General features: G+C 36.3%; 3 protein-coding genes across 4 annotated transcripts; 2 read left to right on the top strand and 1 right to left on the bottom strand.

The window, feature by feature from the left end:
• The first annotated feature begins 74 nt into the window (after positions 1-74).
• On the top strand, positions 75-2165 carry LOC108834824 (chromatin remodeling protein SHL). Of its 2 annotated transcripts, none has more exons than XR_001946870.2 (5): positions 75-279; positions 418-766; positions 862-930; positions 1639-1751; positions 1853-2165. XR_001946870.2 is itself a non-coding variant. In XM_018608146.2 (5 exons), the coding sequence occupies exons 1-5, from the start codon at positions 201-203 to the stop codon at positions 1916-1918; spliced, it is 696 nt and encodes a 231-aa protein (XP_018463648.1). In that variant the 5' UTR covers positions 77-200; the 3' UTR covers positions 1919-2165. The 2 variants fall into 2 exon arrangements, 1 of the variants encoding a protein (XP_018463648.1); XM_018608146.2 differs by having other exon boundaries at positions 77-279; positions 1619-1751.
• Positions 2166-2782: 617 nt separating this feature from the next.
• Positions 2783-4564, top strand: LOC108822882 (cysteine protease RD19A). The gene is made up of 3 exons (XM_018596077.2): positions 2783-3323; positions 3430-3549; positions 3824-4564. The coding sequence occupies exons 1-3, from the start codon at positions 2868-2870 to the stop codon at positions 4349-4351; spliced, it is 1104 nt and encodes a 367-aa protein (XP_018451579.1). The 5' UTR covers positions 2783-2867; the 3' UTR covers positions 4352-4564.
• Positions 4565-5208: 644 nt separating this feature from the next.
• LOC108822536 (V-type proton ATPase subunit a3) lies at positions 5209-10503 on the bottom strand. Its single transcript, XM_018595646.2, has 18 exons — positions 10226-10503; positions 9957-10001; positions 9738-9860; positions 9533-9640; positions 9250-9357; positions 8985-9158; positions 8577-8714; positions 8096-8203; positions 7882-7989; positions 7614-7762; positions 7314-7467; positions 7063-7223; positions 6761-6967; positions 6492-6675; positions 6305-6388; positions 6031-6224; positions 5862-5921; positions 5209-5769 (listed from the first exon to the last, which is right to left on the bottom strand). The coding sequence occupies exons 1-18, from the start codon at positions 10370-10372 to the stop codon at positions 5565-5567; spliced, it is 2457 nt and encodes an 818-aa protein (XP_018451148.1). The 5' UTR covers positions 10373-10503; the 3' UTR covers positions 5209-5564.
• Positions 10504-14515: the final 4012 nt, after the last annotated feature.

Raw genomic sequence — 14515 nt, 5'->3', positions numbered from 1 at the left:
ACCGAAAGAATCGATTCAAAACCAAACCGGATGCTTGGGCTACGTACATATGGCCGTGAGTCGACAAGACTTGTTCTTTACCAGACTCCGTGTCCCATCTGATTACTGTCTCAATACTATTGCAACTTTCCCCAGAAAATTCTCCTCACTTCCTCGAGAAAACTATTTTCTAGCCCCTATTGATCTTTTTTCCAACACAGATGCCCAAGCAAAAAGGAGCTCAAAAGAAGCAGCAACTCAAATCCTACAAACTCAAACACATCAACAGAACCATTCAAGGTAAACAACAACATCCCTTCTTCCTCCTCTTTCCTCTTCCCTCTTGTCCTCATCTCAACCCTCCTTTTTTTGAATTTTCTTTTATTTTATTTTATTTTATTTCCTAAATTGCACAACTCAAAAGGCAATCGTTTGCAGAGGGAGATGCGGTGCTGATGCGGTCCTCGGAGCCTGGGAAGCCGTCGTACGTGGCGAGGGTGGAGGCCATCGAGACGACGGACGCGCGTGGATCGAACGCGAGGGTTCGCGTGAGGTGGTACTACCGACCCGAGGAGTCGATGGGAGGGAGGAGGCAGTTCCACGGAGCTAAGGAGGTGTTCCTCTCCGACCACTATGACTTGCAGAGCGCTGATACGATCGAGGGGAAGTGTAAGGTCCACAGTTTCGGTGGGTATACGAAACTCGGCTCCGTGGGAAACGACGACTTCTTCTGTCGTTTTGAGTATAATTCTGCTACCGGGGCTTTTAACCCCGACAGAGTCGCCGTGTATGTTTTGTCCTCTGAGACTGTCTTTTCTTTTTCTTAATTTTTTAATGGCCAAGAAAAGATTGAATGTTTGATTGATCGATTGTGGGTTGTAGATTCTGCAAGTGTGAGATGCCCTACAACCCTGATGACTTGATGGTGCAATGTGAGGATTGCTCTGAGTGGTAAGTTCTCACTTGCTATAACCTATCTCACTAGCTGATATTATTGTCTAAACGCTTGTGTAAATTGTGGTGAGGATCATTATGTATGTATGTGTTGTGGAACCTTATAAACTTACCAAATAGTATTGATTTTAAGAGCATTCCAATGTTAAATTCCAATTTTTTTTTACAAAATTGAGTAACTCCAAAATAGAGTTGGTCTTTACTAATCTACTCTATTTTGGAATGAAATTGAAATAATAAAAAAAGTATAAGTATTATTCATTTATGGATGATAAATTCATTTTTATTCCATTTATGGATGGAGTAAATTCAAGTTTACTCCATTTTGTATTGAAAAATAGTGTGACAAAAATAGAGTGGAGTTGAAGCATTTCTTACTCCAAAGTTTCTTTTGGAGTGAAAATGGAGATACTCTAAGATAGTGATAGAATCATTGTTATGAGTCTTACTTGGGTGTTTTGTATGTATCTTATTAGTATGTGACTTTGGGTCTTTCACTCATGTTTCCTTACTGTATGAGAGACAAGAAGTAAGATGAATGAAGTCACTGGAAAAAATTTGTTGATCTCTTGATTTTGGAACTGTTAAGCCCACTCTTTATTTTTTTTTTACTTTGCTCCTAAGAATGTTTGTGTCTGTTTTATATGATGCCTTTTGATGTGACAGGAAACTAACATTGGCTCAGGTTTCACCCTTCTTGTATAGGAACGACGATAGAGGCAGCTAAAAAGCTCGAGCATTTCTACTGTGAAGAGTGTTCCCCGGAACCGCAGGATTTGGACAACTCTATTTCAACTTCCAAAAACACCGATGCTAAGGTATCTTTATTCGGCAACTACTATCTATATCTCTCTCTCCCTCTTTATGGTTTAAAAGACAAGTTTAAAAAAAAAAAATGGTTGGTTCTACAATTTAACAGGTGAATACAAAGCGCAACCTGGAGGTAAGCAAGACGAGGAACAAACACGCCAAGCGATCAGGTTAACATAAGACCTCTGAGAGCTATGTTTAGTATGAATGATGATGGTGTAATCTATGAAGGAGTTTGTTTTATTTCCCACTCCACACTCTTTTCTATTTCTTCTTAAGAATGAAGGGTTTTTATTAGGTTGTTTGGCTTGATTAGTGACTTGTTGTGGGCCTTGTGGCACAATCTTATGTATAGTGTATATGTTTTCATCTGCTTTAAGCTGTGACAAGAAACAGAGAGAGGGTCACTTGTTTGTGTTCGATTGCGAAATCTAGCTACACAAAGCTGTTTCTATGTAAATTTAAAAACGCATATCCAAAGAGAGAATCAAGGTTCAAAATTTTAAAATGCCAAACATCATCATAGTTTGTGTGTAGGGAGGGATTCATATTTCATCCGACAACCCTAGTTATATTTCATACACATAGTTTCATGGTTTTGGTAAGTATAGTAAAGAAAGAAAAGTAAAAAAAAAAAAGGGTATTAAACAAATCAGAGAAGACAAATACTGCACCAAACGTCTCCACTTTTTTCGCGAGAAAGTGGAAGATTAGTAAATTAAAGAATGTATTAGCTTAAGGAAAGAAAAAAAATTAATTAATTTTCTACAACACGGCACGGCTCTGCTCTATCTATTGCCAAGTCAATTTCCACCACGTGTTTGCACACTATTGGTTACTTTCCTTTTCATCTTGTTGGATAAGTAATCTTTTAAAACCCAAAAAAAAATCTGCCTTGCTTGTTCTGACTATAATAATAAATAAATGCTTAATAATTAAGAAAAAAAAACTCTTTTAAAAGAAACCGAAAGGTAATAAAAAAATATCCAAAGGGACAAAGACAGGTAAGATTAGAGATTATTCCATACATACACAGAACCTAATCGTATTAAGACAGTTTCTTTCTTTCTTCTATATTAATCAATCTCCTTGCCCTCTCTGCTTTCTTCATTCTCAAACTCCAAATGGATCGTCTCAAGCTTTCTCTCTCCGTCTTCGCTCTCTTTCTCCTCGTCATCGTCTCCGCTTCCTCCGACGGCGATGATCTCGTGATCAGGCAGGTGGTTGAAGGAGGAGCCGAGCCCAAGGCTCTGTCCTCGGAAGATCACTTCTCTCTCTTCAAGAAAAAGTTCGGCAAGGCTTACGCGTCCGTCCAAGAGCACGACTACAGATTCTCCGTATTCAAAGCCAACCTCAGGCGAGCGAGGCGCCACCAGAAGCTTGACCCCTCCGCTCGCCACGGCGTCACGCAGTTCTCGGATCTGACTCAGTCAGAGTTCAGGGAGAAGCATCTCGGTGTTAAAGGAGGCGGGTTTAAGCTCCCCAAGGACGCCAACAAGGCTCCCATCCTCCCTACCGAGAATCTCCCCGAGGAGTTTGATTGGAGAGATCGTGGCGCTGTTACCCCCGTCAAAAACCAGGCATAGATTTTTTTATTGAAAAATAGATTTTTATTTTATTTAAATATAGATTTTTTTATAAGTGTTTTCTGATTGGTCTGATTCTTTGGTGTGTGAGCCCGACTAGGGATCTTGCGGTTCTTGTTGGAGTTTCAGTGCAACCGGAGCTCTGGAAGGTGCTAACTTCCTCGCTACCGGCAAGCTCGTCAGCCTTAGCGAGCAACAGCTTGTCGACTGTGATCACGAGGTTTGTTAGACTCTTGTTTCATATGATGTGGTTCCTAGTTTTGTCGGGATGATTAAGGATATAACTAAGTAGGAAAGGATTTTGTTGTTTCGGGCCTGGGGATTACGGGCCTTGGGCTTACGGGCCGTAAAACTCATATACTTAGTTCAGGTTGCTTACTTCAAATGATTAATATACAATCTACAATGGTTTCATGGTCATGTAATTCTGAATATTAATTTATTAATAATATATGTGAATTTCTGCTGATAAGTGTAGACATGTCTTTATGCAGTGTGACCCAGAAGAGGCAGGTTCATGCGACTCTGGTTGCAACGGTGGCCTCATGAACAGCGCTTTTGAGTACACACTCAAAACCGGAGGGCTCATGAGAGAAGAAGACTATCCTTACACCGGAAAGGACGGTACTACTTGTAAGCTAGACAAGTCCAAGATCGTTGCGTCCGTCTCCAACTTCAGCGTCATTTCCATCGACGAAGACCAGATCGCTGCGAATCTTGTCAAGAACGGACCTCTCGCGGTAGCCATCAACGCCGCATATATGCAGACTTACATCGGAGGAGTCTCGTGCCCTTACGTGTGCATGAGGAGGCTCAACCACGGTGTCTTATTGGTGGGTTATGGATCGGCTGGTTACGCTCCGGCTAGGTTCAAGGAGAAGCCTTACTGGATCATTAAGAACTCGTGGGGAGAGACTTGGGGTGAGAATGGTTTTTACAAAATCTGCAGAGGCCGTAACGTTTGTGGCGTTGACAGTCTTGTCTCCACCGTTACAGCCACCGTCTCACCCGCCGCCCATTAGTTAAACCAGCGAGCTCTTGTTTTAATAAATTAACTAACGCTGGTGATTTGTGTGAGCGAGGACTCTTTGATTGGCTACCTATTTCTCTCTGCTTTTTAAAAAGGATGATGAAGTTTGTATTGTAAATAAAAATGCATTTTCTCTATCAAATCCCCATACAGTGACAGTCGCTGTTGATTTGAGTTATTGAATGCAAGAAGCACAACGTTCTTATATTGGGGCTGGTAACGAGTTTGGACAACTATGGCTGTAATTTGGAACATATGTTATCTTTCTATGGGCTGCTTAAGGTAACGCTGGACGTTGATAATACCATTTGGAGATCACTAAAAAACGGCAATACATGTGCTCTCTGCTCAGATTGAATCAAGTCATCAAATGTAGGTTGGAATACTAAATATCAATTCTAAAAATCGGTGTGACGGAATCTGAACAACAAATAAGCCATAGTCGAAACAATGTCTTTAATATCCAATTTGTTCAACTTAATTCAGTTTGAACTGTTTTAAATTAGTTTAAATTATTATAAATTTGTCAAAATCGATCTAAATTAGTTTACATTTTTAACTCAAATAATAATATTAGAGTAAATCCACAATTTGTCTATTTCATTTTTTATATTTCATCAAAATAAATATAAAATATAAAAAGAATATATCAATAATTTACTAACTCTAAGACCTTGAATAATCCAATTCTCTATGAAACAATTAGTTAACGTCTAGCAATTTTTTAAACACTACTAAATACCTATTGTTTTCTTAAAAAGCAAGAAAGTAAGGAAGTAGCTTAAAAGGCTAATTAAACATGTACAGGCGAGAAATACTAAACAACAATCATGCGTCGAACAACCAAAATCGAGTAGATGATCCGTTATTGACAAACAATTTTCAGTAGATGAACTGTATATAGTAAAGGGGAGACAAATCCTCCAACTTATTTAATAGCAAACAAACACAACAACATATAGGTTTTGCCTCAGACAAATCCCATTATCCCCTCCTCCCCCTCTATTTTGTGTAAAAGAATCTCATCTCCACACAGGCAAATAAATAAAATTATTTAATTCCACCCTGAATGTATGGAGAGAAGGGGAAAATTATCTTCGCAAAAAAATAAATAAAACTTGGTCTGTCTTGTACCTTAAAGTTTATATATGCAAATATTGGAGAGAATGGGGAAGGGAATGAAACAATCATCATCCATCCATTCATCACTCGTCTTCGCTTGCGGTGAGAATGAAAGAGAAAGGAGCGAACTTGTAACCATCTCCTTCGTAGAATTTGTTCTGGAACTCAACCCAGTGGAGACGCAGTGCGTGAAGAAACGCGCTCAGTGTCTCCATCACCAGCAGCACTCCCACCGTGGCGAATACGAAGACGATGATCCCAACGATCAAGATCAACCAATTGTTATATCTGTTTATTTTTAATGACAAAACAAAGATCGATTATTTGATTTGCTAATATAAATTAAGACTAAAGAAAGAGTGTGAGAGCATGCGACATACCCCCAAGCGAGAAGGAGAACCTTCTCATAGAAGACTGATGATAGCTCTGAGTGTGCAAGACTGAATGAAAGACGCACAAAAACGAATGATAAATATTATTATTATTAAGCCATGAGTAGTATATATATATATATATAGCTTTACTACTACTCCATGATGAGATGGATACCTGAGAGCCCATAGACGCAGGTAAGAAGCGGTGTTGGATACAGCTCCAAGCACAAACTCTATGGTGTGAATCAGCTGATGCACAAATACCTCGCTGAATTCAAACTCCTCGTGCCCATGTGATCCTCCGCTTGTCTCTACATGAAGACTCTCATCCGTCTCCTCGAGAGGTGCGTATGACTGACCTTGATGCCTCTGGATAACGAGAAACCATTTAGGACGACCAGCGTAAAGCAGGAGAATTATATTAGAAACTAAAAGGGAAAGAATCTCACAGCTTCATGTTGTTTCTTTAAGATGAACGGCTTTGGAAGCAACATACACGGAACAGAGACAAGAGCCAGAAACAGAAGCACAAGCTGAAAAATAGGTAAACAAAGATTATGAGTGAATCAAAACATGTGGCATGATTTTCTTATTAGATCTCGTAACAGTAGATTGTTAGGTAGAGATCCTGCTGACCTGCACTGTTTTTTGGTGAGGGAAAAGTTGATTCTCTCCTAACTCATCGGTTGGGCTCAGGAACATGTATATCATTACATGATACAAATCTGCTTGAGAACCAGTGCACCACTTTATGATGATGAGGACCGAGAGATACCCAAACAAACTGTTCAAAAATATCATCTGGGGAATGAACTGGAACCTGCAAACCCCTCCCCAAAATTAGACGTCATGATGATAACTGATAGAATTAGAAAGAGAGCACGCTATGATCAACTGAACATTACCATATATTCACACTCGACTTGAAGAATCTTGCATTGAAGTAGCTCATTATGATCCCGAGGTTCATTTGAGAAACTCCTAGAAGGATTGACATTTTCATCTTCAGTGAGTTCAGGAACGGCAGCTCGCTGCGGGTACCATGCCACACAGGATCTAGACCAAATGGATAAGTGTCCCGGACCTTTATCAAACCAATTGTTGTGGCCTCGCTGAACGTAGAGCATAAGTGAAAGGAAATAAATAAAAATTATTAATATTCTTTTATGTTAACATAAATTGCAACTTTTATAACAAATTTGTATACCTGCATGAGGCATCACGACAATCATAGGCTGAGGGAGCAAACAATGGGTAAGGAATAGAGAAGAACTCGTTGTAGATCAAACCAGTGTATATTGAGAAGAGTGACATCATCATAATGACATAACGGCCACCAAAAGCCATTTCCATAATATCCCCGAGTTTCTGTTGTCAAGAAGCAAGATTGAAGAGTTAGCAAGAATTCAATCTCGTGCTCCTAAGTCAAAAAATAGGCAATATTAATTGGGGTATCACCTGGCTGGCCAGTTTCTTTTCTCTCACTATCAAGTACATAGTTGCAAGCAGCAAGCATATTCCGTGCCCCCAATCACCAAACATAACAGCGAAAAGGAAAGGGAAGGTGACGATTGTGAATACACCTGGATTAGCTTCCTGATACTTGGCAACACTGCACAGTGGTGATCATAGAAGAATGATCAGAGGAAACTATGACAAGACTAAATGCAGTTTACAAGTGCAACACATTTTCTTGTAATAACCAAAAAGCTATTTCCTATGAGTCAGAATATCCAGAAAGAGTGAAAGACACTTTACCCATATGCATCAACAATTTCCTGGATTGCAGAAGTAAATTTGTTTGTGCGGAAATAAGTCGGTGGCAATTCTTTGGTCCTCAGAACCTGGAATATCGATCCAACTTGCGAATTGGAGTCAACTGCAGCACGCTCTAATGCTTCTTGAATCTGCATAAACAAACCTTATTCTACTAAGTATTCTGAAATTATCAAAACCAGTAAACTCACTTTCACGCAATATAATATTCTAAAATGCAATCCGGAGTACAACAAAAAGAATAACTCACATCTTTTGATGCAAAGACAGGACTCCATCCCTCAGCCACAAGGCACTTCTTTGTCACATCAAGACTAAGCATGTTCAAAGTATGATAGATAGCTTTCTCTTTGCGAACCTGCAATTGGTAATTATAAAGTTGACGTCAACTTGCATGGATTAGAACAGATTTGTCAACACTCAACAGAGACAGCTCAATAGATAGCATTGACACAGGTTAATACCTTGAGGCTCCACAGCTCAAATTTATCTCCAATGGTCTGCAACAAAATGTTACGGTGACCTAACCCAGCATCAATGGTGGTTTTAAGCTCAGTTAATCGACCTGAAACCTGAAACGTTGTGAAAGAATTAAGCCTGGTTAGACAGTTTCTGGGTTTACGGTATCATCATTATAATGTCATGATTAAATTGCTAGCCTACGATACATTATGACATGGATGCTACCCACTTTAAAACTAGCAGGCACACAATTTCAGTACATGAAAATATCATGTTCTCATGCATTAGCTTCTACTGGACATCTGAGTGTCAACATATACCCGAAATTTAGCTATGTATAACTCATGTAAGAAGAAAGCCATGCACAAAGAAATAACATACAGCGAAGTAAATGGTTTATCACCACATGTATATATATATGGAATATTTACCACGCGGTCCAAACCTATCAGCAGGAACATTAACAAGAAAGATAATACATACCTCAGTTATCATTTGAGCTTGTTTTCCAAGGTCCTCGCTGAAAGGATAACGATTGGCCCCAAAAGCTTCACATATCTTAAGGATTTTGCTTTTTGCTCTTTCCCCGGAATAGAAGACAACAAAAACATTTTTCTCAGCCTGCCATGTTTTTGAAGTTAAAAAGGTCAATTTCGAATTGACAGAGAGAAAATAATTCTTTTTATAACGCGATCAGCATTTCGAATGTTTCTTGGCTCTGTAGATCAACAAAGATAAACCACATAGGCAGTTCTATTTTCCAAATATCTAGCATGTGCATATGAAAGAAGAAATTGGAAAAGGAAAGAAAAACAGAACTCCTGTCTCAGTATAATAAGAACTTGCTTCCTATGTCTGAGAAAATTTGAAAGAAAAGCAGAAGCATCTAACCTTCTCCCCAGAGTTGGGATCAATGACCGGCTCCTCAACCACAGTCTGTCGAATATAGACGTTGCCCCTAGTTGCACGGAAAAGAATCCTTTCAAACACCATCGACTTTTCACGAGGCACTAACCCGGTGAGAAATCCAAGCTTGACTTGCTTTGACGAATCAATGGACTTCTCCTGTTTAAAAGAAACTATTGTCAATGTTGGGTAACTAAAAAAAGAAACTAGGAAAAAACTTAAATTGGGAGAATAGATGCATCCGTCGTACTTCCTGCAACAAAGGAGACTCAAGCAGATCTTCAGGCGCTTGTTGTGTTTCTGTCTCTCTCTGTTGAGCCGTGGCACTTTGATGGGCAGAAGAAAAGAACTCACCAGCCTGAAAAATATCACATTCGGATTAACATCCAGGGATTCAACCATGATAAACATTAACTTCTCTTTATGGTAAATCAAGACTTACTGACCGGTAAATTACAAATTAAATAACCAAAACATTCTACTCCTATCAAACATAACAGGCTCAGTCAGAGCCGTCATTTGAAAACATATACCTTTTGAAGAACCAATTTGTACTCCATAAGTTCATTATAGGATCGCTGCAACTTGTCATTGTTAGCATTGATCTCAACAAGTTCAGCTTCTAGCTCTCCAAGCTTTTCCTGACAAGCCATAAAGAAGAAAGAAAAAAAAGTATATCCATGAGTCAACCGAAAACATGAAATGGAAATGAAAAGGGGGGAGGTATCTTCATTCTACCTCAACATCATCCAAGTCAATGTCATTCTCTTTCCCAAGCATCTCCTTGGGTAAAACTCCAGCTTTTGACATTTGATCCTTGAAGAAACGTATCTTCCTCGCCATCTCTCCACATCTTTTGATCTTAAAATCCGTCAAAAATCAAGAGAAAAATTATCAGAAGACCTAGATTCTTAGATCGTATTACATTCCTACACAAACACATAATCATGAATTTACCTGAGCTGCGTAAGTACGTTGAAACGGGCTCTTCTCCGAGTTAAGCTGAAATCAACATTATAAATTAGAAAAATAATCATTGACCAAAGATCTAAATCTCATTATTTCTTAAGATCTAAAAACGCTAAAGTCAAAATGATGAACAACGATCAAATCGTTCGCCAGAGACGTATTGCAATGGAAATAAGAAAATGCACAATCAAACAAACAGGCCGTTAAATCTCGTCAACGATCAACGAGAGATAAATAGATAGAGAAGGACTACGCACGTCTTTGAATTGGACGAGGCCGAGATCTCCAAGGTAAGAGACGGTGAGATGAGCAGATTCCATTGGAACAATGAGCTGAACGAGCTGCATCGGCTCCGAACGCATCAGATCCATCGGCGGACAACAACCACCGCCGTTTTCCGCCATCGATGATTACTTGTTCGCCGTCCTCGTCGATGAACTCTTAACCACAAACGAGAAATCGAAATGTATGACCGATGCTTGTCAGGGATGAGATGAGATGAGAGGAGAGGGAGAGCTGTAATTATTTGATCCTCTGCCAACAAGTCCCACGTTGATATTTTTGAATCCCGTTATTGCCCCTCTGACTGAAAATCAAGCGGGCTTCTTGGTAATGAGCCCAATAATATATGGGCTAAAGTAAATAATTCTAGTGATACTTTTAAAAAATGGATTGGCCTATGAGTGATGATGATACTCGGTTAAGAACCGCCATTTTGTGTCCATAAGGTAAGAAAAAAGCCCAAAAAATAAAAAGGTAATATACGCTGAGATCTACGGGGTTTGGACGGACGTGATTGAAAGAAGCAATAAACATGTCAGAAGATGGTCCACGAACCCATTGTTCGAATTAAGACAACGATGAATTAATTACTGTCAATTCATGAAAGTTGACGCCCATATAAATACACTGACTCAGAAGAAAAATACTATAAACATTAATGTGGAGAGAGATAAAACTTGGTTATGAAGTTAAACAAAAATCAGAGGATACTATTAAGAATTAACGGAGAGTTCTAGTCTAGTAAGCTTTAGTATATAACCCTTTTTTACAAGAGTAATTGCATGATATGGCTATGTTTCAAAGATTATTTAGGTGGATGGGCATCACAATACATCTTCTATTTTAACCCAAAACTGCCCCTGTAACGATGTCTTTGACGTCTGTTTTGTTTCTTTTTCTTACCTTTTTTTTGGACAAATCTTACCCTATTATTTATAAACCGACATGTGATTACCCTATTATTTGAAGTCTGGTTTTGTAATGTATGAATAGTGAAGTTATTCAGTCAAAAAAAAGATTAGTGAAGTTGTATGTATAGAGTATTATAGTACTCATACAAAAAAATTAGAGTTTAGAGTTTTTATTTGGGTTAGGGTTTTAAGGTTAACTAGATTTTGACCCGCCCTTAGAAGGGCGGGTATATTTTTTTTTTACATTTTTTTATAAATTTAATTTTTATATTTATGTTTTTATTTACGTTTTTTCATTATATAATATCAATATACTAAAACAGGAATATGACCTATTGATATATGTGTGGTCAAATTATTTTACGATAATTATTAAAACCTCTTATTAATTATTTAAAAGAAATATTATACAAATAAAAATATAAATATGATTAAAACATAAATATAAAAATTAAATTTCTAAAATATGTAAAACAAAAAAATATACCAACTCTTTTAAAGGCGAATCCGAATCTAGTCAATACTATTAAAATAGAAACATAACATATTGATATATGTATGGTAAAACTATTTTAATACAATGATTAAAACCTCCTATTAATTATTTAAGATAAATGTTATACAATGAAAAACACAAATATGACTAAAACATATAAATATAAAAATTAAATTTTTAAAAGAATATAAAACTAAAAAATATAAAAAGGCGGGTCCAAATGTAGAAATCTATTTAAAACCCGTTAAACTAAAATCTGTAGAATATCGGATCATGATAATAATTTTTAATTTTAATTTTAATTTTAGTTGTTTAGTTTTAGTTTTAATTTTATTTTTTAAAGAAACATAATTTTTATGTTTGTGTGTTTGTATAATCATATTTTGTATAATATAAATTTAATAGAATAGATAAGTTTTGTAAGTATGTACATGTATCATATGGTAAGGCTTCGTCTTTTTGTCAATATTCGGTCCAAATTATTTGTTTTTTTTATTTGAACATAAAAACAGGAATATAGGGAAGTTACGAACGGTTAACAATATTCGAAGCCCAAATTATCGTTTCATATGCCGAGGGAAGTTACGAACGGTTAACAATGCTCTAAAGAACCTTTTATTAATTAGTTATACAGGATAATTAATAGAATAGATTTTGACCCGCCCTTTTAAGGGCGGGTAAATTTTTTGTTTTACATCTTTTAAAAGTTTAATTTTTATATTTGTGTTTTTAATTATTTTTGTTTTTAATTTGTATAATATCTTTTTAAAATGATTTATAAGAGGCTTTAATAATTATAATCTTTGTATAATATTTTTTTTAGCCAGTTACGTGATTAATGACCATGATTAAGAAATTAAGAAATATAATTATGCAGTAATGGGCGTTCACAAAAAATACGATATCAAATCATATTGAATCATACGCCCTTTTAGGCCGTTACGTGATTAATAGCCAGTTACGTGATTTGGCAGTTATATTAATAAAAAAATATATTAAAGATGTATTTAGTGGCAGTTATAAAAATTAAAAAGTGGACATAACCCCATATCAATTGGACATGTTGAAGAATTAATAGAACCGATTTGATCAATTTGATTATATTTTTATGTTTAACCAAAAACATAACCGATTTGTAGTCAATGTGAATGTTCATCTCTAAAGGGATAACAAAGTAACTTTGCTTTCATTGTTTTGACCATATAGCTAATTAAATTTCTTTTTGCATGATTACCTAAATAACTTTAGTTTCATGGCTATCTACCAAAATGACTCTTTTTACAATCAAACTTGATTGGTTTTTTTTTTGAACAACAAACTTGATTGTTTATATTAGTACCAACAAAAAAACTTGATTGTGTGTTATAATTTAAAGCAATAATATAATACAAGGTCAATAATATAGCTGAATGATTATATCTTTGTTTCAGTATATAGATATAAAACAAATTTGAAGTAATTCAAGTCCACTAATGAATGATTGATTGGTATCAATTAATTGGTAAAGGTCCCATTTATATGCTCTATATTTTAAAAAGGAATGTCTGAAAAGTGCACAAAGAACCTTTTCAAAAAGTCCAGTACTACATCCATGTGATTTGAGATCTACAGATATTATTTAAAATATCTATAATTATTTAAGAGGATAACAGAAAGCATGAAAAGTAAATATTCATAAATTCATAAATTGCGAGAACTTTCCTTGGGAAGCATCTCGCCGAACTATTGGACTAAAGTCTCAACGTGTGTGGTGAGCGATGTAATCGCCAATTTGACGAATAACATGTGTGAAATATTTTGGTACTAAACTCTTTTGTAAATTGGATCGTTTTATTTTAGTTTACATTTTATAATTAGTTGTAGACCAAAATTATTTTATGTAAAAATGATTTGTAGCTTATGCAGTGGATAATTAAATGGTTTGACTTGACACCAAACCAATGTCATCTCGGTAGTTTCCTTATTGAGGGTGCCGAGTTCACATTACGAAGCAACTTCGTTGACACCCAAAAACAAAAAGTGAAGAGGAGAAAGATTCGAGAGAGATCATACCATATCTTCTTCTCTAAAAGTGTTTTTTGTCGTCTTCTACCTCCTAAATTATTTATTACCTAACTCTTTTCAAAGATCAGATCCACTATGCCTATTTATATCAAAAGTATTTAATGGGTTATTGTACAAAAAGATCATTTTCCGAAAACAATGCCGACATGACCGCAAATCCTTATATGAGAATGCTTGATTATTGTTTTTTTAATAGCGACCCAAAGTTTATCCATGAAGGATGCATTAAGACTCAAGGAACCATGCCTAGTCGTCAATAATCTCAAGCTATCATTAGCACCACTTAACAATGATAGGATAAGGTGTTAAATACGACTAAAGCATTGAATAATTTAGGTTATTAATAACGATATATTCTGACTGCTAAGCTACATTAATTGTTTGAGTCGGATAGGTTGAAGTGTTTGTCGTAGAGATTAGAACTCGATTTTCGTTTCAGTATGTAATTTTGTGTTTCAACTAATCCACAATGTATTTTACCAAAAAATAACTAATACACAATGTATAATTAAATAAAAGAGCGGCGATAAGTCATTAAAAATAGAAATATAAAGGTAGTAGATATACACATGGATGATGGGAGACAAAAGCTGTCATGAAGAGCTGGCCTTTTGTCAAATTCCTCTACCTTCCTCAATTATTTTAATACATTTTTAATTTTTGTATATTTTCTCCACAATTTAAAAACTATTTCAGTTTATTAGATTTTTTTTTTTGACATCGAAAGACCATTCTATTACTCAAACTTGAGGTGATTTGGGTAACCAGACCGGAATAGAACAACCAAAGTAACA

Source organism: Raphanus sativus, chromosome 8 (genome assembly GCF_000801105.2).
Source record: "Raphanus sativus cultivar WK10039 chromosome 8, ASM80110v3, whole genome shotgun sequence".
Taxonomy (NCBI): domain Eukaryota; kingdom Viridiplantae; phylum Streptophyta; class Magnoliopsida; order Brassicales; family Brassicaceae; genus Raphanus; species Raphanus sativus.
Note: the sequence above shows the minus strand (reverse complement) of the source record. Positions and strands in the feature narration are given on the sequence as shown.